Source organism: Oncorhynchus gorbuscha, linkage group LG08 (genome assembly GCF_021184085.1).
Source record: "Oncorhynchus gorbuscha isolate QuinsamMale2020 ecotype Even-year linkage group LG08, OgorEven_v1.0, whole genome shotgun sequence".
NCBI lineage: Eukaryota > Metazoa > Chordata > Actinopteri > Salmoniformes > Salmonidae > Oncorhynchus > Oncorhynchus gorbuscha.
Window position 1 is genome coordinate 30,796,661 of NC_060180.1, and position 21,986 is coordinate 30,818,646.

The 21,986-nt window shown below is 41.3% G+C and overlaps 1 protein-coding gene across 11 annotated transcripts in view; it reads left to right on the forward strand.

Annotated features, from left to right (window-relative positions):
* Positions 1 to 21,743, forward strand: part of LOC124041488 (kinesin light chain 1-like) — a 56,988-nt gene extending 35,245 nt beyond the window's left edge. For 4 of the 11 annotated variants that reach the window (XM_046359120.1, XM_046359123.1, XM_046359121.1 and 1 more), the window contains exons 8-17: positions 195 to 368; positions 1,167 to 1,266; positions 6,113 to 6,165; positions 6,443 to 6,510; positions 6,770 to 6,878; positions 8,612 to 8,620; positions 9,031 to 9,189; positions 17,866 to 17,996; positions 19,482 to 19,542; positions 20,306 to 21,743. In XM_046359120.1, coding sequence (XP_046215076.1) covers positions 195 to 368; positions 1,167 to 1,266; positions 6,113 to 6,165; positions 6,443 to 6,510; positions 6,770 to 6,878; positions 8,612 to 8,620; positions 9,031 to 9,189; positions 17,866 to 17,996; positions 19,482 to 19,542; positions 20,306 to 20,380 — 939 coding nt within the window. In that variant the 3' untranslated portion in view covers positions 20,381 to 21,743. Of the gene's footprint in view, positions 1 to 194; positions 369 to 1,166; positions 1,267 to 6,112; positions 6,166 to 6,442; positions 6,511 to 6,769; positions 6,879 to 8,611; positions 8,621 to 9,030; positions 9,190 to 15,009; positions 17,158 to 17,865; positions 17,997 to 19,481; positions 19,543 to 20,305 lie in introns of those variants that run through there. The other 7 variants (XM_046359128.1, XM_046359131.1, XM_046359125.1 and 4 more) reach the window with 5 other exon arrangements.
* The last annotated feature ends 243 nt before the right edge of the window (positions 21,744 to 21,986 follow it).

Below are 21,986 nucleotides of genomic sequence, written 5' to 3' on the forward strand. Positions count from 1 at the left end.
CTTGTGTTAATGTTTTGGCAATTTTTATTTGACTGTTTTATAACAGTTTTGGTTGAATTTCTGTTATTTTGCCATTTTAATTATGTGATTCGTTCATGCAACCACAGATAATTACATGGATACTGTATTGACCTTCCTGGTTGCCAGACAACATATATAAATGCATATACCTCTTATGTTTTTGTCCCTCTCAGGTGCTGGGCAAGGACCACCCAGATGTGGCTAAGCAGCTGAACAACCTGGCCCTGCTGTGTCAGAACCAGGGCAAGTATGAAGAGGTGGAGTACTACTACTGCCGCGCCCTGGAGATCTATGAGTGCAGACTGGGTCCCGACGATGCCAATGTGGCCAAGACCAAGAACAACCTGGTGAGTACTACTGGGCAACACTTGGTTCAACAGGCACCAAACCAAATAAAATTTACTGAAACAGGGAGAGGGACTACCTGGACTTGTCCAATTAGAAAACAAATGATCATGTGCATAGTCATTCACTTACAAAATCACACCCATATAAACCATGTGTGGGCTAGTTTGAATTTGCATGTTTGGTTAGAGTCAGGGTTTCTGTGTCCCTAGATTAGTTGTGTTCCTGTGGGAGTGGCTTGTAATTACAGTTGTAGATGCTTAAGATGCTTGCCCAGAGTTTTGATAGATTGTAAATAGAAGCATTACTTCACATTCAGCTGTGGAGTTTCAAAGTTCGTATTCTGAAAGACACAGAATTTGATTCAGTCAGGATGAACCATCTATATTGGATACTTTTAGAGTTTGCTTCACATTCAAAGCATGATTGACACACAGCGGCACCTTAACTACAAAGCAAATTGAACTTGTCGCTCTAAAAAAGGGGGGGAAACGGTCTCAATTAGTATGTAAAGCAAACTGGTGCACTGCACAAGGTCACCAGAGCTTTGTCTATTCTCCGCCAGCTTTGAGTCCCGTAGCTAGTCTCGTCCACCCATTCATATCTTGTCTGCTTTATGATTAATTGAGGTGTTGTATTGAGACCCAGAGGCAGGCGCAGCAGTGCTATATTATTGTTCATGAGACCCTGAACTACACTGGGGAAATATGTGGATGGATGGACTGGCCATGTTCTTTCAGGGAACACTGTGATTCAATACCCTCGTTTTGATGCAACATTGTACTTTTTTTTCTCTCCAGGCATCCTGCTTTCTCAAGCAGGGGAAATACAAAGAGGCTGAGATTCTGTACAAAGAGATTCTGACCCGTGCCCATGAGAAAGAGTTTGGATCTGTCGATGGTAAGAAGAACTGAGTTCTACTGTATGATCCAACGCATCTGATGCGTTCTGATTTGAAATATTGTTAATCATCAGGGAACCTATAGAAAGGAGGTCCACAGTCTGGTTGTTACACCAGAAGTGAATGGTTATCTGTAGGAAGGTATATGGTGGAGTCAATTAAGGTTGGATATGAGCCAAATTGCATTTCCTACATCAATGCTTTTCAATTAAGCTCTTACCTCAGAAGGGGAATATACAGGTAACTGCCCAAATAAAGGAAACGCCAACAAAGTCAATCAATCAAATGTATTTATAAAGTCGTTCTTACATCAGCTGATGTCACAAAGTGCTGTACAGAAACCCAGCCTAAAACCCCAAAGAGCAAGCAATGCAGGTGTAGAAGCACGGTGGCTAGGAAAAACTCCCTAGAAAGGCCAGAACCTAGAGAGGAACCAGGCTACGAGGGGTGGCCAGTCCTCTTCTGGCTGTGCCGGGTGGAGATTATAACAGAACATGGCCAAGATGTTCATAGATGACCAGCAGGGTCAAATAATACTAGTGTCTTAATAGGGTGTTAGGTCACCATGAGCCAGCTTAAATGCACCTTGGCATAGATTTATACAAATGTCTGGAACTCTACTGGAGGGATGCAACACTATTTTTCCATAAGAAAGTCCATAATTTGGTGTTTTGTTGATTGTGGTGGAAAACACTGTCTCAGGCACCACTCCATAATCTCCCAGAACTGTTCAGTTGGGTTGAGATCTGGTGACAGCTATGTTATATGGTTTCCACTGTGTCCATGCTCATCAAACCATTCAATGACCATCCGTGCCCTGTGGATGGGGGATTTGTGATCCTTTGGTGTCATAGTAGCTAAAATAATGGCCTGCCCTGCATTTTTATACATGACCCTAAGCATGATGGGATACTAATTGCTTAATTAACTCCGGAACCATACCTGTGTGGAAGCACCTGCTTTCAATATACTTTGTATTCCTCATTTATTCAAGTGTTTCCAATATTTTGGCATTTACCTGTAGTTTTCCATAATCAAGATATGAGCAGAACTGGTGGAGGTGGTAGGGCAGGGCTCCCTTAGAAAGATGTCATGTTTTTACAACATGCAAATCTTCTCGATATGCCTCTTGTCTTACTGCTCGTCTTTCCCCAGCTAGCAGGGTCACTGACGGACACAGGGTTAAAAAATGGACAGTGTTCTAAACAGTGACGTTGGTTCGTCAAGGCAAGGCTCGCCCACCAGTCAGGAAAGGATTTTTCAAGAGACCATTCTGAACAAAATAAAGAGGGGTTTTCCTGGTTTAACGTGAACTTTCCTTGCTCTTATTCCTTTTACAATAAACTTGGTTAAACTCTGCTATTTAATGGTCTGCCTCAAGCGATTCGATATCCTACTTTGGAATGTCGCTTTGGTACAAAAATAGAAAGAGTGCGACTTGGCACAAGGGAACATTAACGCTGACAGAGCAAAACTAAAAGAGTTTGGTGGATTCTCTAAATTGCCTCAAGGCTTGTTCATGAATTGGGACAAGGCAACTCTTTGTTTCTGTTGGTTTCGTGAAGTTCAGACAAAGTAGGTGCAGTATAACAATTTTACCATGTGTCATATATTATCTTTGTCTTTTTATTCTTAAAATGGACTATATTTGTGACCTGTGTCTCAATTTGCAAAATAACTGACTTGATTGGTCCAGTTTCAATGAGAGAAACTGTATTTAGCAGGTTACATTTAATCTCTAGGAGAAATGTTAATGGTACAGTCAATTTCTTGTGAAAGTCCCAAGTCTTGATCGTTAACAGTTCAGAATACCTATTGGTTTGAAACAATGACACTTTAAAATGACAACTTTTATTCCGTCTGAAGAGTGCTGCGTCACACACTTTAAAGAATAGAAATGAGAGGTGCACTGCCTGGTCCTCAGAGCATATACAGTTGGCATGAGGGGTCTGGAAACTTTCAGAGACTTTCTCCACATTCTGTTACGTTATAGCCTTCTCTAAAATTGATTAAATAGTTCCCCCCCTCGTCAATCTACACACACTACCCCATAATGACAAAGCAAAAATGTATTTTTAGACATTTTTGCAAATATCACATTTACTTAAGTATATTCTGACCCTTTTGTTGAAGCACGTTTTGGCAGCAATGGCAGCCTGAAGTCTTCTGGGTATGATGCTACAAGCTTGGCACACCTGTATTTGGGGAGTTTCTCACGTTCTTCTCTGCAGATCCTCTCAAGCTCTGTCAGATTGGATGGGGAGCACCGCTGCACAGCTATTTTCAGTTCTCTTCAAAGATGTTCAATCGGGTTCATGTCTGGGCTCTGGCTGGGACATTCAGAGAATTGTCCCAAAGCTTCTTCTGCGTTGTCTTGGCTTGTTGTCCTGTTGGAAGGTAAACCTTCGCCTCAGTCTGAGGTCCTGAGTGCTCTGGAGCAGGTTTTCACAAGGAATTCTCTGGACTTTGCTCCGTTCATCTTTGCCTCGCTTCTGACTAGTCTCCCAGTCCCTGCTGCTGAAAAACATTTCCACAGCATGATGGTGCCACCCCCATGCTACACCATACGAATGGTACCAGGTTTCTCCAGACGTGACGCTTGACATTAAGGCCAAAGATTTCAAGAGAATCTTGTTTCTTGTAGTCTGAGAGTCTTTAGGTGTATTTTGGCAAACTCCAAGTGGGCTATCATGTGCCTTTTACTGAGAAGTGGCTTCCGTTTGACCACTCCGCCATAAAGGCCTTATTGGTGGAGTGCTGCAGAGATGGTTGTCCTTTTGGAAAGTTCTCCCATCTCCACAAAGGAACTCTGGATCTCTGTCAGTGTCCATCGGTTCATGGCCACCTCCCCGACCAAGGCCCATCTCCCCCAATTGCTCAGTTTAGCCGGGCTTGGTAGTTCCAAACTGCTTCCATTTAAGAATGATGGGAGGCCACTGTGTTTTGGGGGACGTTCAATACAGCATAAATGTTCTGGTACCCTTCCCCAGATCTGTTCCTCGACACAATCCTGTCTCTTAGCTCAATGGACAATTCCTTCAACCTCATGGCTTGGTTTTTGCTCTGACATGCGCTATCAACTGTGGGACCTTTATATAGACAGGTGTGCTTTTCTAAATCATGTCCAATCAATTAAATTTACCACAGGTGGACTCCAAGTTGTAAGAACATCTCAATGTTGATCAATGCAAACAGGATGCACCGGAGTTCAATTTTGAGTCTCATAGCAAAGGGTCTGAACTGTGTGTGTGTAACACTGTTTTTGCTTTGTCATTATGGGGTATTGTGTGTAGATTGCTGAAGTTTTTTTATTTAAATTCTTAGGGCTGCAATCCCGTTAACGGGATTGATATGACAACAGCCAGTGAAAGTGCAGAGCGCCAAATTCAAACAACAGAAGTCTCATATGTCTCATGTGTTTTATACAATTTTAAAGGTAATCTTGTTGTTAATCTCACTAGTGTCCAATTTTCAAATAGGCTTTACAGCAAATGCACCACAAACAATGATGTTAAGTCAGAGCCAAGTCACAGAAAACACGGCCATTTTTCCAGCCAAAGAGAGGAGTCACAAAAAGCACAAATAGAGATCAAATTAATCACTAACCTTTGATCTTCATCAGATGACACTCATAGGACTTCATGTTACACAATATATGTATGTTTTGTTCGATAAGTTGCATATTTATATAAAAAAATCTCAGTATACATTGGCGCTTTATGTTCACTAGTTCCAAAAACATCCGGTGATATTGCAGAGAGCCACATTTTACAGAAATACTCATTATAAAAGTCGATGAAAATACAATTCTTGGACATGGAAATGTAGATACAATTCTTCTTAATGTAACTGCTGTGTCAGATTTCAAAAAAGCTTTATGGAAAAATCAAACCATGCAATAATCTGAGTACAGCTTTCAGACAACAAAGCAGCCAAAAAGATATCCACCATATTGGGTAGTCAACATTCATCATAAATAGCATTATAAATATTCACTTACCTTTGATCTTCATCAGAATGCACTCCCAGGAATCCCAGTTCCACGTTAAATGTTTGATTTGTTCGATAATGTCCATTTTTGTCCATAGAGCTACTTTTGTTAGCACGTTTGGTAAACAAATCCAAAGTCATGAAGCGCGTTCCCTAGTTGCAGACGAAATGTCAAAAAGTTCCGTTACTGTCCGTAGAAACATGTCAAACGATGCATGGAATCAATTTTTAGGATGTTTTTAACATAACTTCAATAATATTACAACCGGAGAATTCCTTTTGCCTTCAGAAAAGCAAAGGAACGCAGCTCCCTCATGTGAAATGTGCGTGACCAGCGCGTGACTGCTGGCAGACCTCTGACTCATTCGGTCCCACATCACAGTAGAATTCTCAAACAAGTTTCTAAAGACTGTTGACATCTAGTGGAAGCCTTAGGAAGTGCAACAACCAATATCCCACTGTGTATTCAATAGGGGCTGGGTTGAAAATCAACCAACCTCAGATTTCCCACTTCCTGTTTGGATTTCTTCTCAGGTTTTTGCCTGCCATATGAGTTCTGTTATACTCACAGACATCATTCAAACAGGTTTAGAAACTTCAGAATGTTTTCTATCCAATATCAATAATATGCATATATTTGCAACTGGGACTGAGGAGCAGGCAGTTTACTCTGGGCAACTTTCATCCAAGCTACTCAATACTGCCCCTGCAGTCATAAGAACTTAATCCATTTCAGAACAAGGCTGTAATGTAACAACATTTGGAAAAGTCCAAGTGGTCGGCGGCCAAGTCCAATCGGTCGGAAAGTATTCAGAAGGCACTGTATACGTCTGTCTGTGCTCTCTTTATCTGCAGCTGAGAACAAACCCATCTGGATGCACGCCGAAGAGAGAGAGGAGATGAGTAAGGTGGGTTTTGTGTATTTGCCTACGTTGATCTCACATGTGTACCTAAGGCCATACTAGGTGGAGCTCTATAACACCTACCTGTATAACTGCATGAATGTTATAGTTACTGTCTGAAGTTCCACTCATCTCTCGTCACTTCCATTCGTCTCTCCTTCTCCCTTTAAAGACTTCTCTTTAATTACTACACTGTTGGAGCTAGTAACATAAGCATTTCGATGCACCTGCGATATCATTGGAAAATCTGTGTATGCGACCAATAACTTTGATTTGATTCCAGGGCAAGAACCGAGACAACACTCCGTACGGCGAGTATGGAGGCTGGTACAAGGCCTGCAAAGTGAACAGGTGAGCCAAGAGCCATGAATTGGGATGACTTAGCGGAGACAACACATTGAGTCATTAGTCTTGCCCCTATTCAAACATACATTGAGAGTATGTATTTCAAAGGTTTCAATATAACAGGGCAATGTAGTTTTGTCAATTATGCATGGCGTTATTAAGAGATTAATCTCATGTTCTGAACTTTCAAAACTACGGTGTACCCTACTGAACACACACCTTTCATCATTATGAGTGACCACTGCTGTGTCTGTCGACCCTCTAGCCCGACAGTGAACACCACCTTGAGAAACCTGGGAGCTCTGTACCGCCGACAGGGCAAGCTAGAGGCCGCTGAGACCCTGGAGGAGTGTGCCATGAGGTCCCGCAAGCAGGTCAGGATAATACTTTAGCTATAAATGCTCACACAGTGTGTATAATGTACACAAATGACCACGAATGACACTGTTAACTCAGGACACTAAGGGGTTAAAATGGGTTTAATTGTATTTTTTTTGTCAACAATCTACACTAAATACGCTCTAATTCCAAAGTGGATGAAACATTTAAATATTTCTTAAAGATGAATGAAAAAATAAAACATTAATATACTTTGATTAGAAGTATTCACCCCCATGAGTCAATGCATGTTAGGAACACCTTTGGAAGCGATTACAGCTGTAAGTCTTATTGGGTCAGTCTCATAAGAGCTTTGCACACCTGTATTGTGCAATATTTGCCGATTTATTATTTTCAAAATTCTTTAAGCTCTGTCAAGGTGTTGGGATCATGGCTAGACTGCAATTTAAGGCTTGCCATAGATTTTCAAGCAGATTTTTAGTGAAAAGAGTAAATTGGCCAATCAGGAATATTCACTGTCTTATTGGTAAGAAACAGATTTGGTTTTGTTGTAGGTTGTCCTGCTGAAAGGTGAATTCCTCTCCCAGTGTCTGGTGTAAAGCAGACTGAAGCAGGGTTTCCTCTATGATTTTGCCTGTGCTTGCCTCCAAGTTTATTTGTATCCTGAAAAACTCCCCAGGCTTTGCCAATGTCAAACATACCCATACCATGATTCATCTACCACCATGCTTGAAAATACTGTAAATAGGCAGTTACTCAGTGTTGTTGGATTTGCCCCAAACCTAAAGATTTAGAAAAAGTGTATTCCTTTTCTCTGTTTTAATGCAGTATTAATTTAGTGCCTTGTTTCATACCTATGCATGTCTTGGGATATTTTGTGTTCTTTTCACTGTCATTTAGGTCATTATTTTGGAGTCACAACAATGTGTTGATCCATATTCTTTTTACTCCCATCACAGCCATTGAACTCTGTAGCTGTTTTAAAATCACCAATGGTCTCATGGTGACATCACTGATGTGTCTGGGTGGTTTAATACATCATCCACAGCATAATTATTTACTTGACCATGCTTGAAGATATATTCAATGTCGGATTTATTGTTACCCATCTACCAATCACTGCCCTTCTGAAGCTTTCGAAAAGCTCCCTGGTCTTTGTAGTTGAATGTGCTTGATATTTAAGGGACCTTTACAGTTGTTGTATGGGGGACAGAGCAAGGGTTAGTCATTCAACAATCATGTCAATCTCTATTTCACACAGTCAATACATATAACTTGTGATTTGTTAAAGGGAAATGTAAAAAAAAAAAAAAATGCCAGTTTTATATTCGTCACCTCCAGCACCACCCCAACATCAACATATGCAAAAAAAGAATTTAAGCCACATTTGACTGCTGAACTAATTTAGTCTTGTCTAAACAAAGGAGGTGAATACTTATGAAATTACTACTTAAGTTTTTTTTTAAATGAAATCACTTTGACATTATGGAGTATTTGGTGTAGATCAATGACAAAAAATTAGATTTAATTATATCTCAATCCCAAAATGTAGACTTTCTATAGTCACTGTATATGCCTAAAGCTACAATGCTTTTGTGATACTTGAATACTTGATACTTGTATGATTTGAATAAATATTTCCTCATATACCAATATACTATTAGTGCACATCTATTGCGTAAGTGTGTACAGTATGCACTACCTGCTCATAGGCTGGGCAACGAATCTCATGCTATTTTTTCCTCTCTCTACCATGCTTTGGATGCAGATCAACACAGTAAGTGGTTTAATTATAACAGGAACTGTCAATAGTCTCCATGTATCCCTACTAACATCACTCTCATGTAACTGTCATTGTAGTGTCCATGTCTCTGTAGTGGCTCCATTGTCTCCATGCACCAGCAGAATGCCTGAGGCAGTGGCACGAATATCACATAACACTCCCGTAATTCCACTCTAATTTCACAGCCTATCTGTACCAAAATGCACTAGCTAGCCATTAAATTGTTCAAGGTTAGTGATTTCTTAAAGTGTGTGTGTGTGTGTGTGTGTGTGTGTGTGTGTGTGTGTGTGTGTGTGTGTGTGTGTGTGTGTGTGTGTGTGTGTGTGTGTGTGTGTGTGTGTGTGTGTGTGTGTGTGTGTGTGTGTGTGTGTGTCTGGGGCGATTGTCTTTGGAACCTCCCCCAGGGCATAGACCCCATCCAACAGACACGTGTGGTGGAGATCTTAAAGGATGGCGAGGGGGACAGGGAGAGGCGGAGGAGCCGGGACAGTCTGTCCGGCGTCAAGTACGAGAGCGGCTCTGAGACCGTCGAGGAAGTGAGTATGGGCGTAGAGTGGAACGGGGTGAGTACAAATCCACATCAATTTATTCAGTCCCCTAAATTTCGGTGGCCTTAATGATGGACAGAGCAGTTATACACAGTACACTGCTGAGCTGATGGGCTGGTACAGGTTGCACACCCCCCGGAGCCCTAATCTTAAACACTGCACACTGCATACAGTGGTTGTGTACCAATTCTACACACTTTTCCCGGCGTGTGTACTTGCACACTACCTATCATGGATTTAAAAGCATTTGATTGGTGTGTAACCATTTTGCTGGAGGGAGTTAAATCCATGAGAGGGAGTATACCGTCGTCTGAAGCGCACATTTCGGGTGAAGCATGAAACATATTTGGGAGGCTGACAGTGTCATCAGTAGTAAAGTATGTGTGCAAGGCAATCAGGGCTGTTCACTCCTGGTCCTGGAGATGCATCTATAAGGAATTGTATTCCATATATATATATATATATATATATCTCAGCCAGCTCTCTGTATTATTGCCCTGTCCTCACCAAAGCGTCACCTGTAAATCCTTTTTGGAAAGGTGCAAAGCTGATTGAGTGCTGGCATAATCTGATATGTAACTCCTGTTCATTTTAACTGCTGGCTTTGAATGCGTTACATTTTTTGGGTGGCGCATGTTGAAGTATTTTATTTCTCCTTTTAATATCCAACGGTTTTGTTAAATGTTGCTGATGTTGCTTAAACAGGGGAGAAACAAATGGCACAGGTTCACTCTGGGGCATCCTGGGAAGGCAGAATCCCCTTTTACAGAATTCACCGGGCTATACTGTTTGTCCTACCTTACTGACACCTAGCTAATGTGTCAATCTGATAGCTCGCAGCTTGATTAGTATAGGGGTGGCAGGTAGCTTGGTGGGTAGAAGTGTTGGACCAGTAACCGAAAGGTTGTTGGATCAAATCCCCGAACTGTCAAGGTAAAAATCAGTCGTTCTGCCCCTGAGCAAGGCAGTTATCAAATTTCTTTTATTGGTCACATACACATTTAATTTTTATTTCACCGGGTAGGCCAGTTGAGAACAAGTTCTCATTTAAAACTGCGACCAGGCCAAGATGAAGCAAAGCAGTGCGACAAAAACAACACTGAGTTACACATAGGATAAACAATCGTACAGTCAATAACCTAAGCAGATGTTATTGCGGGTGTAGCAAAATGCTTGTGTTCCTAGCTCCAACAGTGCAGTATTTATTTTTGTTTAACCTTTATTTAACTAGGCTAGTCAGCTAAGAACAAATTCTTATTTTCAATGACGGCCTAGGAACCGTGGGTTAACTGCCTTGTTCAGGGGCAGAATGACAGATTTTTACCTTGTCAGCTCAAGGATTTGATCCAACAACCTTTCGGTTACTGACCCAACGCTCTAACCACTAGGCTACCTGCCACCCCTAGTAGTATCTAAACAATACACAAATCTAAAAGTAAAATCATGGAATTAAGAAATAAATATAAATATTAGGATGAGCAATGTCGCAGTGTCATTGACTAAAATACAGTAGAGTAGAATACAGTATTAACATGAGTAAAGCTGTATGTAAACATTATTCAAGTGAGTAGTGTTCCATTATGAAGTGGCCACTGATTCCATGTCTATGTATACAGGGCAGCAGTCTCTAAGGTGCAGGGTTAAGTAACGCCGAGGAATTTGAAACTTTCCACCTTCTCCTGTCGATCTGGATAGGGGCGTGCTCCCTCTGCTCTTTCCTGAAGTCCACAATCAGCTCCTTCATTTTGTCGACATTGAGGGAGAGGTTATTTTCCTGGCACCACTCTGCCAGGGCCCTCACTGTTCCCTGGGCACTGACGACTTGGATGTCGATTTAAGGCAGTCCCCCGCACATCTCTGATTCAGAGGGGTTGGGTTAAACGTGGAAGAAACATTTCAGTTGAATGCATTCAGTGACTAGGCAGAACCCCTTTCCTTTCACTCATCCTTGTTTGGGGAAGTTCCATTTCAATGCACTCAATTCAGAAAGTTGAATGGATTTAAATGCCATTGACCCCAACCCTGGAAGGGCCCAAACCTGGTTAGAATCCAAACCAATTGAGCCTGGCAGTGAAATGCCTCTGTTAGATGCTGGCTGCTTGTCCCTGTTTGGACATCTGGACTTCCAATTCTGGCGTGTGCTTTAATCCCCTTCTCACTTACTGCACTTAATGGTCTATTACTGCGCAGGCAAGTCAGGCTACAGATCTGCTGCCGATGGGCCATGACTAAACCGGTGCGGGATAGTGAGAAGGGATTCTGCCGATAGGAGCTAATAGGGAGAGTTTACTGCTAGGCTGCGTCCAAAATAGGCACTGCGACCTCAACGTTAGTGTAGGGGGGGGGGGTGTAGTAAATGGCATTGTCTCCCAAACATTTTTAGAGGCCCTCTTGGCCTCTAAAAGAGAAATGCTTTGTTTTAAAGCGAATTTCCTGCAATTATACACATTTTGCCATGGTTTAAGACCTGTTCTTATGCTATCTGAGTGACTCAAACATACAGTGGCAAGAAGAAGTATGTGAACCCTTTGGAATTACCAGGATTTCTGCATAAATTGGTCATGAAATTTGATCTGACCTTCATCTAAGTCACACTAATAGACCAACACAGTGTGCTTAAACTAATAACACATAAAGTATTGTATTTTTTTTGTCTATATTGAATACATAATTTAAACATTTCAGTGTTTGGCAGCGGCTGCCAAATGGGTATAGGGGAAACACTAGGGTGCCATTTGGGATGCCCGTTTCTGGTACTGCCCTGAGATCCCCAGTCTGAGTCTGTGCCTTCTTCTACTAGCACACCCAGCCACTCCTCACTGCAGCCCTCCCACTCCAAACGCGCATGTTCCACAACTGCTAGCCTGCGAGGCGCACTTTTTTTTTAACACAGTCCAGCAATGTTTAACGTGTTGTGTTCTGTTGGTTTGAACTGCACTACATTACCCATTAACCACCTGCTGTGCTGCGACTGATTCATGTGTCATCATAATCCTTTCTGTTATTTTATGCTGATACTCTTGTAATTATTTTCAGATCTGGAATTGATCTTCTAATGAAGGGTAGAGCATATATTTGTTGAATCGTGTATGATGGCTGAACAAATATGATGCTTGCTATCACACGGTTTAAAAATATATATTTTCCATTTGCCAAAATTCAGTCTCCTACAGGAATTGTGCGGACCTAGTACCATATCATCAGACCTTTCACATGGGTGTAATTAATGATCTTGTAAGAAGATTACAACGCTCACTCATCCACTTGAGTTCTACCAATGAGATTGCTACAAATTGATTTTGATTTATCGCACTATTAAATTGTCCAATGAGGTTCACAGCAGCCCATACATTTATTGAGGTTTGTGCCGGTCTCCTCAAGGTCAATCTTGTTTGGCGAATGCTCGCGTTTACCATCATTGTGATGGCCATAGCTGTTGAAATAATATCATGGCAATCAAGGGGGAAACTCTTCAGATTCAAGAACATGTTTCTCCATCCATCCATTGCAATGAATAGAGAATCAATATTTCATACATGTACAACTGTAAGAACATGTCAAATTTGACAAAAGGTTCCTTCTAAGCATAATTATGCTGTTTTCTTAACACATTTTGAGTATGGGATGCTCATCACTTCCATGTATAATTCTGGTGTGGTACTTACTACCAGTTCATCACCCACATTGATTTATAAACTGATGTCTTTTTCATTCAAAATCTTTTTTTGGCTCCTCTTGGGTCCATATTTCAGACGTCTTTCACTTTGAATCGTTCAAAGTGCAATACAGTTGGTTTGTTGAAACGTGAACTTCTCTTCTGGATTCTGACTCCTTTGTGCAGTTTAAAGGCCAGTGTGTGACTCACTGTGTATACAAAACATTAGGGACACCTCGTTCCATGACGTAGTTTTCACCTGGTATGTCTATGATCCCTTATTGATGTCACTTGTTAAATCCACTTCAATCAGTGTAGATAAAGGGAAGGACTTTTAAGCCTTGAGACAATTGAGACAGATTGTGTATGTGTGCCATTCAGAGGGTGAATGGGCAAGACAAAAGTGCCTTTTGAATGGGGTACGGATGTAGGTGCCAGGCGCACTACTGGTTTGTGTCAAGAACTGCAACACTGCTGGGTTTTTCACGCTCAACAGTTTCACGTGTATCAAGACTGGTCCACCACCCAAAGGACATCTAGCCAACTTGACACAACTGTGGGAAGCATTGGAGTCAACATTGGCCAGCATCCCTGTGGAACGCTTTCGACACCTTGTGGAGTCCATGCCCAGACGAATTGAGGCTGTTCTAAGGGCAAAAGAGGGGAGGTGCAACTCAATATTAGGAATGTATTCCTAATGATTGGTATACTCAGTGTATATTGAATAGCCTGTTTACTGCATTATCAGTTATGAAAAAATACAAGTATGCTGAAAACAGCATTGTTGGCACATGGTCCCTTCCCTCTTACATCCTTACTCCTTTCTCACTGTGTTGAACAAGTGTTTGAGAGGGTAGTGGGGATTTTCTGTGCAGCATGGTAGCAGGTGTTGTCTTGTGGTCGGATCCTGTAGTTATGTGGAACTTGTCTCAGTATATGTTTGCCTGTTAAAAATGCATGATTTGAATGTGCATATGTACTGTGCTTGTGATGTAGGTGCCTTTTTTTGCATCATCTATGCATGGCATCCTCTTCAAGTTCCCTTTTCTTTCTGTTTGTGCAACTATTAACCTACCCTTTTGATGATTACCCTTGCCATGGCAACCAATCAGCCTGTCCATCAAATGTTCCTCCTTCGTTCAGTGGATTGTACTCTTCCTCTTGATTCCGGCATTCTACTAAGGTTTGACCAAAGCTGGGGGGGCTGGGGCGGGGTCTTTATGTCAGAAAACAGACTACAATATCAGAGCTATTATATCTCGTGTATTATAATGTAGCCTAGTACGGGGTGTGGGTTACAATTTTGGCTGTTATATCTTAATATAGACTACCTTATGTTATTTAACATATCTATAATCAACATGTTTATTTATTTATTTTTAAGGTATGTTCATAACAATTCTGTCCTGCATTCACATTATCAGTTCTATACATATTCCTCTTGTGCCACTGCTAGTTTCTTCACAGCAGTATATCATATGTATAGAGAGATGGATAGATTTTCAGGTGAAATAGCCATCGTCAGCCTCTCAATTTGTTAGTTTGATGACTGTGCTGCTGAAGTGCTGATGCTTGCACATGCCCTTCAGTCTGCAGTGCACAGTCACTGGCTGGGCTCGGTGTGCCAAGTCCACCCTTGCTTGTCTGCCCACAGAGACGGTACAGCAAATGGCTGAGTCACAGTGACTGACTGCACACAGACACAATAGTAGCATCACTGACCAGCACTGTAGGTGGAAGGAGGCTGTAGCACCAGCCATAAACTGGCCACTGTTTATTCATTCCTCAAACAAAACACAGCTGTGATGCTGCAGGCTATTTAGGTCAGTGGATGAATTTGATGTGTTAGGAAAGGCTACTTGAATTTATTTGATTGCCAGTCATGAATTTTTTTTATTTTTATGGTGAAGCTATAAAAGTACATTGATAAACGCATAGGCCTACACATTATTTCTGAGCTTCGAATACGAAGGCAGAGCCACATCATAAGCATGCTTCCTTTCTTATTTAAACATGTATACCATGCAAATTAAGATGGATTCTATTTTAAATCAAGAGTAGATCATACTGCAGTGCAGATTTGGCCAAGATCACGTCTTTTCTCATTAGGATAATTAAGATTCCCCCACTCCAGAGCTTTTTAATCATATGTTTGTTTGTGTTTTTCCTCTTTCCTTCAGGCCTAAGCCACATCAAGATTATTCCTCCATCCTTCTCTCCTCTTCCCCAACAAATAGTAAAGGATGTTTTTGTCGATCCCCTTTGGCCTTCTCTTCTCTCCTACCACCAAATGAAAAGCTCCTCCTCTGCCGTTCCTGGTGTCCTCGGCGAGACTGCTCCCTGTTGTCACGTCTGTCCCTGTACTGACAACCGTTGGGATGTTTGGTTTCCTCTTCCCTCTGATCCCTCTTTCTTTTCACACTTTTCTTTCACTAACCTTGTCTTGCTCCATCGTCAGAAATTTCACTCCCTATTCCCATAACATGAAGTCATGCCTATCACATTCTCCTCTAAAACTGACCAACTCTCCCTCTCCACCTCAGTCTTCTTCTAACATGCATCTGTAATATTCAACTGTATTTAGTAATGGCATGATAGAAGGGGTAAGTGTTTGGAAATACGGTGGCCCGTTGGGAACACGGAGCAAAGCAGAAATGCCAGAGTGGTTTTGGACAATGACCTGCAACTGCTTCCACAGCCCTTAACATCTGCCCAAAACACCAGTCTGTTACCATGATAACGCCTGTCCTTTTGCCTTCACAACATAGTTGTGGTTTGACTGTCTGCATCTCACATCTCCCTTCAGGACTTCACTGTTGCTTTGCATTGGCCTCAGTCTGTATTTGTGTTGGAGTGGCTTTGCCTTCTAGAGCGTACAAGCATACTCCCAGGACTGTTAAGCAGCTGGCAGGTGAAAATAGTCTGTGATCAAATACAAAATGGCTTGGGGTCTGCAGTTGATTAACTTGGTGCCTGTATCGTAATAATAATTTGCTTCCTTAAAGTTAATTTCATCATTTTGAAGTGTAACCATATGCCTGAGCAGTTTTAAAAAGGTACTGTATTGTAATAAATGCGTATGACTTTGGTATATTAGGTTGGCTAACTCTGACAAACGTGGTTGATGTTGGGGTTTCAAAAGTATCCTCTTTTATATATATTTTTTCCTATTCATTTTTAATTTAGTGTGTTTTTCTTCTTATTTACAACTTTTTATTATGCTTGCTTTGTATTGACTGCCGAAGGCGGCGTGGTATGTCAACCTGTTATACTACCAATATGTGGTCTTATAGTAGCCGCTGCCTGTTTTGTCTTGATCGACTAAAACACACTGCAGCCTTTTTCAGCCTGTGTCATACAGCAGCTTTATAAGCAAACTGTCACCTTCAAAATTTCCCGAGAGCTCGAGTTCTTCTTGGCTAGACTGCTCTCCCTTCTTTGATGCATAGCATTTTACACACTGTAGGCCTATTGTTTACCGTGCATCAGTTACATTTTAAAAAGGGAATAGTGTGGCACATTATCTGGTTAAAGGCTACTGTAACAGAACCAACATGTAACGTTGCCAAAACATCCATGTCGAAGCAACAGCACATCTGTTTCCTTCAAATGAGATTTGCTAACCTCTTGAGACCCAATGGCAAGTTAGTGACCACGTGGGCTCTTCATTGCCTGCTTCATATTGCCTTTGAATGTGTTGTTGAGATTATAAGACATATTAGTGTTGCCATTTGAGGAAACGTATGAATCATTGCATGTGTGTTTTAATATGTTGCCTTCCCTACCCCTTACGTCACACAGTTCATTACAGGTGAACATTGTCCATTTTGACTAGACCTCTTTTTGAACTGCGAAACCCATAGTCAGTGCTGGTATAAGATCATTATCGTAAGTGTTTAACTAACTGAATGTACTATAATTTCCATATTATGCGTAAATGTAGTAATGATATATTTATGGATTTGATAAGGCACTCGTCACACAGGCTTTTGAAATGTCCTTTGCCATTCCTAGCCATAAAGCATACTTTCAAGAATGCAAGCAACACTGAAAAAGAGGGCGAGAAACGACAATGTTCATCATGTAATTCGGACAATATTATTGTTATAGTGGAATGCTGATTTAATGATTAAAGTTGTCTGTAATTGATGTTATATAGTGTGAACTTCTGTTTCCTAGGGCAGAAGTAAACTCCATGGCAAGCTCTATAAGCACCATCTTAGAATGCAGGACTGCATAATGTTTACCATTTCTTCTTGCATTGTGGTGATTGTTGCATCAATGCTTGTTGGTATTCCCAAATAAAGTTTTTAATTTGTGAGGTGTCATTTCTCTCTGCACATCTTCCTGATTATGAACATTTATGCAGCAGGTTAGTAGAATTAACTTAGCAGGTTACGTGACTGGGGTTAAGGGATAGCGAAAATGCTATGAAAATCACTTTATCGAAATGCCGTGAAGTGTCCAGTTAAAAAGATGCTACAAAGTCCTGTGAATGTCTGGTTTGGATCCAGAGGGACCTATTATGTAGGACAGACACGTCTGGATGAAAGTGATGCATGGATTGACAGGTGGAGCCCACTGTAGACCACTTCTATAGTGAAATAATAAACATTCATGCCTCTTCCACTTGTGTACCTTTTACCTCAATTCCATAAAGATGGCCACGAAAAAAGAAAAAAAAAGGATCCCCTGCCTACAGGAAATACTAATTGGCATATGCCTATGCCACAAGCATATTCATGTCAACTTCAATCTGAATTTGAAATTAACATAACTGATAACCCAGTAACGCCACGTCTATTTAATCAATGTGGAGTTTGGATTGGGCTTGCAGTCTCTTTTTTTTATTGTGAAAGTGCTGCCAGCTTAATGAGCTGTGGTTTTCTGCAGGTCATCTGATTTGAGCTGATTGTGTAATTTTAATATGTGTATATGTGGTCCCTGATGTGTGGTTGTCTTCGTGTTTACTGATTGGTTTGATTGTATATGTGTACAATATGTGTAGAGTCATTGATGTGTGGGTGTATCTACAGGATGGTAGTGGGGCGCTACAGCGCAGTGGTTCCCTAGGGAAGCTAAGGGACGTCCTGCGTAGAAGCAGCGAGCTACTAGTGAAAAAACTACAGGGCAATGGACCTCCAGAACCAACCAGAACCAGCACCAAGTAAGAACAACACCATCACTGTCCAGATGAATATAATTAAGAACGGAGTTGTGTTCTTTAGGGCACACAACAGAAAGCATTTTGCAATGGACATAGTCCAACATCTGTTTGGTGCCTAATGAAAATAGCTCAATGAAAGTCACGGGGCAAAAACGCGTCAGGATGCCTGGCAAAGCTGAAACACACTTTTCACATTTAACATGACAAAATCTGCTAAAGCTGGGTTAGATGGATCATAATCTGATGTCTAAAAGACTAGCAGTCACCTGCTCAAATCACAAACAACCTCTTGTGTCCTTCAGAATTGGGTTCAAATACAATTTCAATTACTTTCACATACATTTGGATATTTCTACTCTTTTTAAAATGCAAGTAGTTGAATATTTGAATGTATTTGGAAATACACAAATATTCCATGCAATTGAACCCAGGTATTTTTCGTCCTAGGGGTATTTAAAAATATATATTTGGAAACAAGTATTTGAAAGTAGTTTCTAGTACTAGGCTATTTATGGAAACTTTTACTTCTAATACTTTTTTTCTAATACTAATATACACATGATTTAAAATACAAATACTTAAACATGCATGTATTTGAACCCAGGTCTGGTGTTCTTAAAAGCCCAGTGTAGTCAAAAACATGATTTTTCTGTGTTGGAATAATACTGTGACAATGATAATGCCCTTTTAGTGTAAGTGCTGTTTGAAAAGACCACCTGGATTTTCTGCCTGTTTTGGTTGCAAGGAGTTTTGGTTTGCCAGGCGACGTCACCAATAGTAGACCATAATAATAGACCAATCAAATCAAATCAAATCAAATTTATTTATATAGCCCTTCGTACGTCAGCTGATATCTCAAAGTGCTGTACAGAAACCCAGCCTAAAACCCCAAACAGCAAACAATGCAGGTGTAAAAGCACGGTGGCTAGGAAAAACTCCCTAGAAAGGCCAAAACCTAGGAAGAAACCTAGAGAGGAACCAGGCTATGTGGGGTGGCCAGTCCTCTTCTGGCTGTACCAGGTGGAGATTATAACAGAACATGGCCAAGATGTTCAAATGTTCATAAATGACCAGCATGGTCAAATAATAATAATCACAGGCAGAACAGTTGAAACTGGAGCAGCAGCACGGCCAGGTGGACTGGGGACAGCAAGGAGTCATGTCAGGTAGTCCTGAGGCATGGTCCTAGGGCTCAGGTCCTCCGAGAGAGAGAATTAGAGAGCGCATACTTAAATTCACACAGGACACCGGATAGGACAGGAGAAGTACTCCAGATATAAAACTGACCCTAGCCCCCCGACACAAACTACTGCAGCATAATTACTGGAGGCTGAGACAGGAGGGGTCAGGAGACACTGTGGCCCCATCCGATGACCCACTGTTCCCCGGTAGGTCGTCATTGTAAATAAGTTTTTGTTCTTAACTGACTTGCCTAGTTAAATAAAGGTTACTTTAAATGTAACTTTTTGGGGGGTGTTCCAACAGCATGAAGAGAGCTGCCTCCCTGAACTACTTGAACAAGGCCAGTGACCTAGATGGTTTCCAGGTAAGAGACCCCGTCTAGTAGCTCCGTGGGATGTAGAAATGAGGGAGCCATATGACTGCTACAGTTATATGCATATATTAAGGTATGAAAGCAGTGAGGCTGAGATGTTAGGAATAAAAGTGATTCTTTGTATACTTCGCCGCCCTGCAAATGGTACCGGAGCATCTGCTCTCGGACCAACAGGCTCCGAGACAGCTTCTACACTCAAGCCATAAGACCGCTATAAATAGCCAGACTGCAAAATAGTCAACCAATGGTACCCGAACTATCTGTATACACACACACGGTCACTCCCACACATGTCCCTCACACTTTCAAACAACGCATACAGACACAACAGAAACATACATTTGCACACACACACGTTTACACATAATTTGCTGCTGCTACTCTTGTTCTTTATTTTACTCTTATCTATCCAGATGCCTAGTCACTTTACCCTGCCTTCATGTACATACACTATCTACCTCTAAGTCCCTCGTACCTCTGTACATTGATCTGATACTTCCTGTATATAGCTCCATTCATGTGTATTTTATTTTATACCTCTTATGTTAGTTAATATTTCATTTTTTCAACTCTGCATTGTTGGGAAAGGTTCGTAAACAAGCATTTCATTGTAAAGTCTACACCTGTTGTATTTGGCCCATGTGATAAATAAAATGTTATTTTATTTGTGTGGTAGCTTCTTTCCTTTAATTATGATGCATATATTGATGCCCCTCTCTCTAACTCCTCTTCTCTCTCTCTCTTTCTTTCTCAGGGTCCAGGCATCAGCAGGCTAAAGGAGAGCCGTGGCCTGAGCTCCAGCACTGTAGATCTGTACAGCGGAAACTGAGAAATGAGCAACATACTAGCACACGTTACTCCTGTCTCAGCCCACCATAATAACCACTGCCCCAAAGAAACATATACCTACTACACCAAGTCCGCTCCCAGAGCCAGAAGCCCAAAGATTCAGCGACACCTCGATCTCTGCTACCACAACCACTTCCCTAAAGACACATCCATGTTGCTCTAAAGTCTTCTGAGCCTTGAACCCATGTGGTTGCCTGTTTCTTTCAGATACTCTGGTCCCAAAAACATGCCCGCTTCTCCCTCTCAGTAATCAGGACCTCCTCCCAAAGACCCCCCTGCCACACCCTCCACCGGTGAGGGAATGTTTTCTGGGCTAGAGGTATACAGGGCATGTTGGCTATGGGACACATTCAAAACAGGGCATTTCCTGAAACAGGCGTGTGTCCCTATAGGCTATTGGGATCAGACTGGGAAACTACCCAGCAAGAAACACACCTCTTGTGAAATGTTTCCTGTATACCCGTAGTAAATAACTATAGGTGTGTGTGTGTGTACACGGTTTAGTTATATCTGGAATCTCTGTTGCCATTGCTGTGCTTTTCTGTAATTGCGATATGTTATACATCCCTGTAAAATACTTTTGTTTAATTTTGCTGAATCCTACAGTTTTGATTTAATATTCCTGTGCCGCTATTCCTTGTTTTAACATTGCAAATTGTTTTGCATTTTTACCATGTAAAACAAAAACGGACCCCCGTTTTTTGCCTATTGAGATTGCTAGGGAGACAGGGTGTTGGTAGAAAGCTTTGGATAATAGGGTGAATAAAATTAAATACTGTGTGACTAGTATAGGAGGGTGTCCTAAATGGCATCCTATTCCCTACATAGTGCTCTACTTTTGACCAGGGCCCTCCTATGGGCCTTGGTCAAAAGTAGCATACTAAATAGAGAAAAAGGGTGCCATTTGGGAAGTAACCATAGTTAACAGGGTTGATGTTAAGCACATTGCTGCCACCCACTGGTGCCATGGGTGTTCTGAAGATGCTTGAAAAGTCATTGAATTCACCAGATGGCTCCACCCAGAATGAGGTCATTGAATTTTACTGTCTGATGTTATGATCACCACCAGCAGGCACTCTCAAGATTATGGTTTAAATTGGAGTTACTTAGGATGATACATTTCTAAATGTGTATATATGATTCTTTTTTTGGGGGTGATAATTTTGCACAACTCTTGGATGGGTCTCTATTTTTTGATTTACATTTTACTAATTTACCAGATGCTCTTATCCAGAGCGACATACAGTTTTGTTTGTACATTTACATTTACATTTAAGTCATTTAGCAGACGCTCTTATCCAGAGCGACTTACAAATTGGTGCATTCACCTTATGACATCCAGTGGAACAGTCACTTTACAATAGTGCATCTAAATCTTAAGGGGGGGTGAGAAGGATTACTTATCCTATCCTAGGTATTCCTTAAAGAGGTGGGGTTTCAGGTGTCTCCGGAAGGTGGTGATTGACTCCGCTTTGTACTGGGCTCCCATGGGAATTTAACCCACAACCCTGGTGTTGGAAGTGCCACACTACCAACTGAGCCACATGGGATCAACTGTAATGTAAAGAAAATCAACATTGAACATA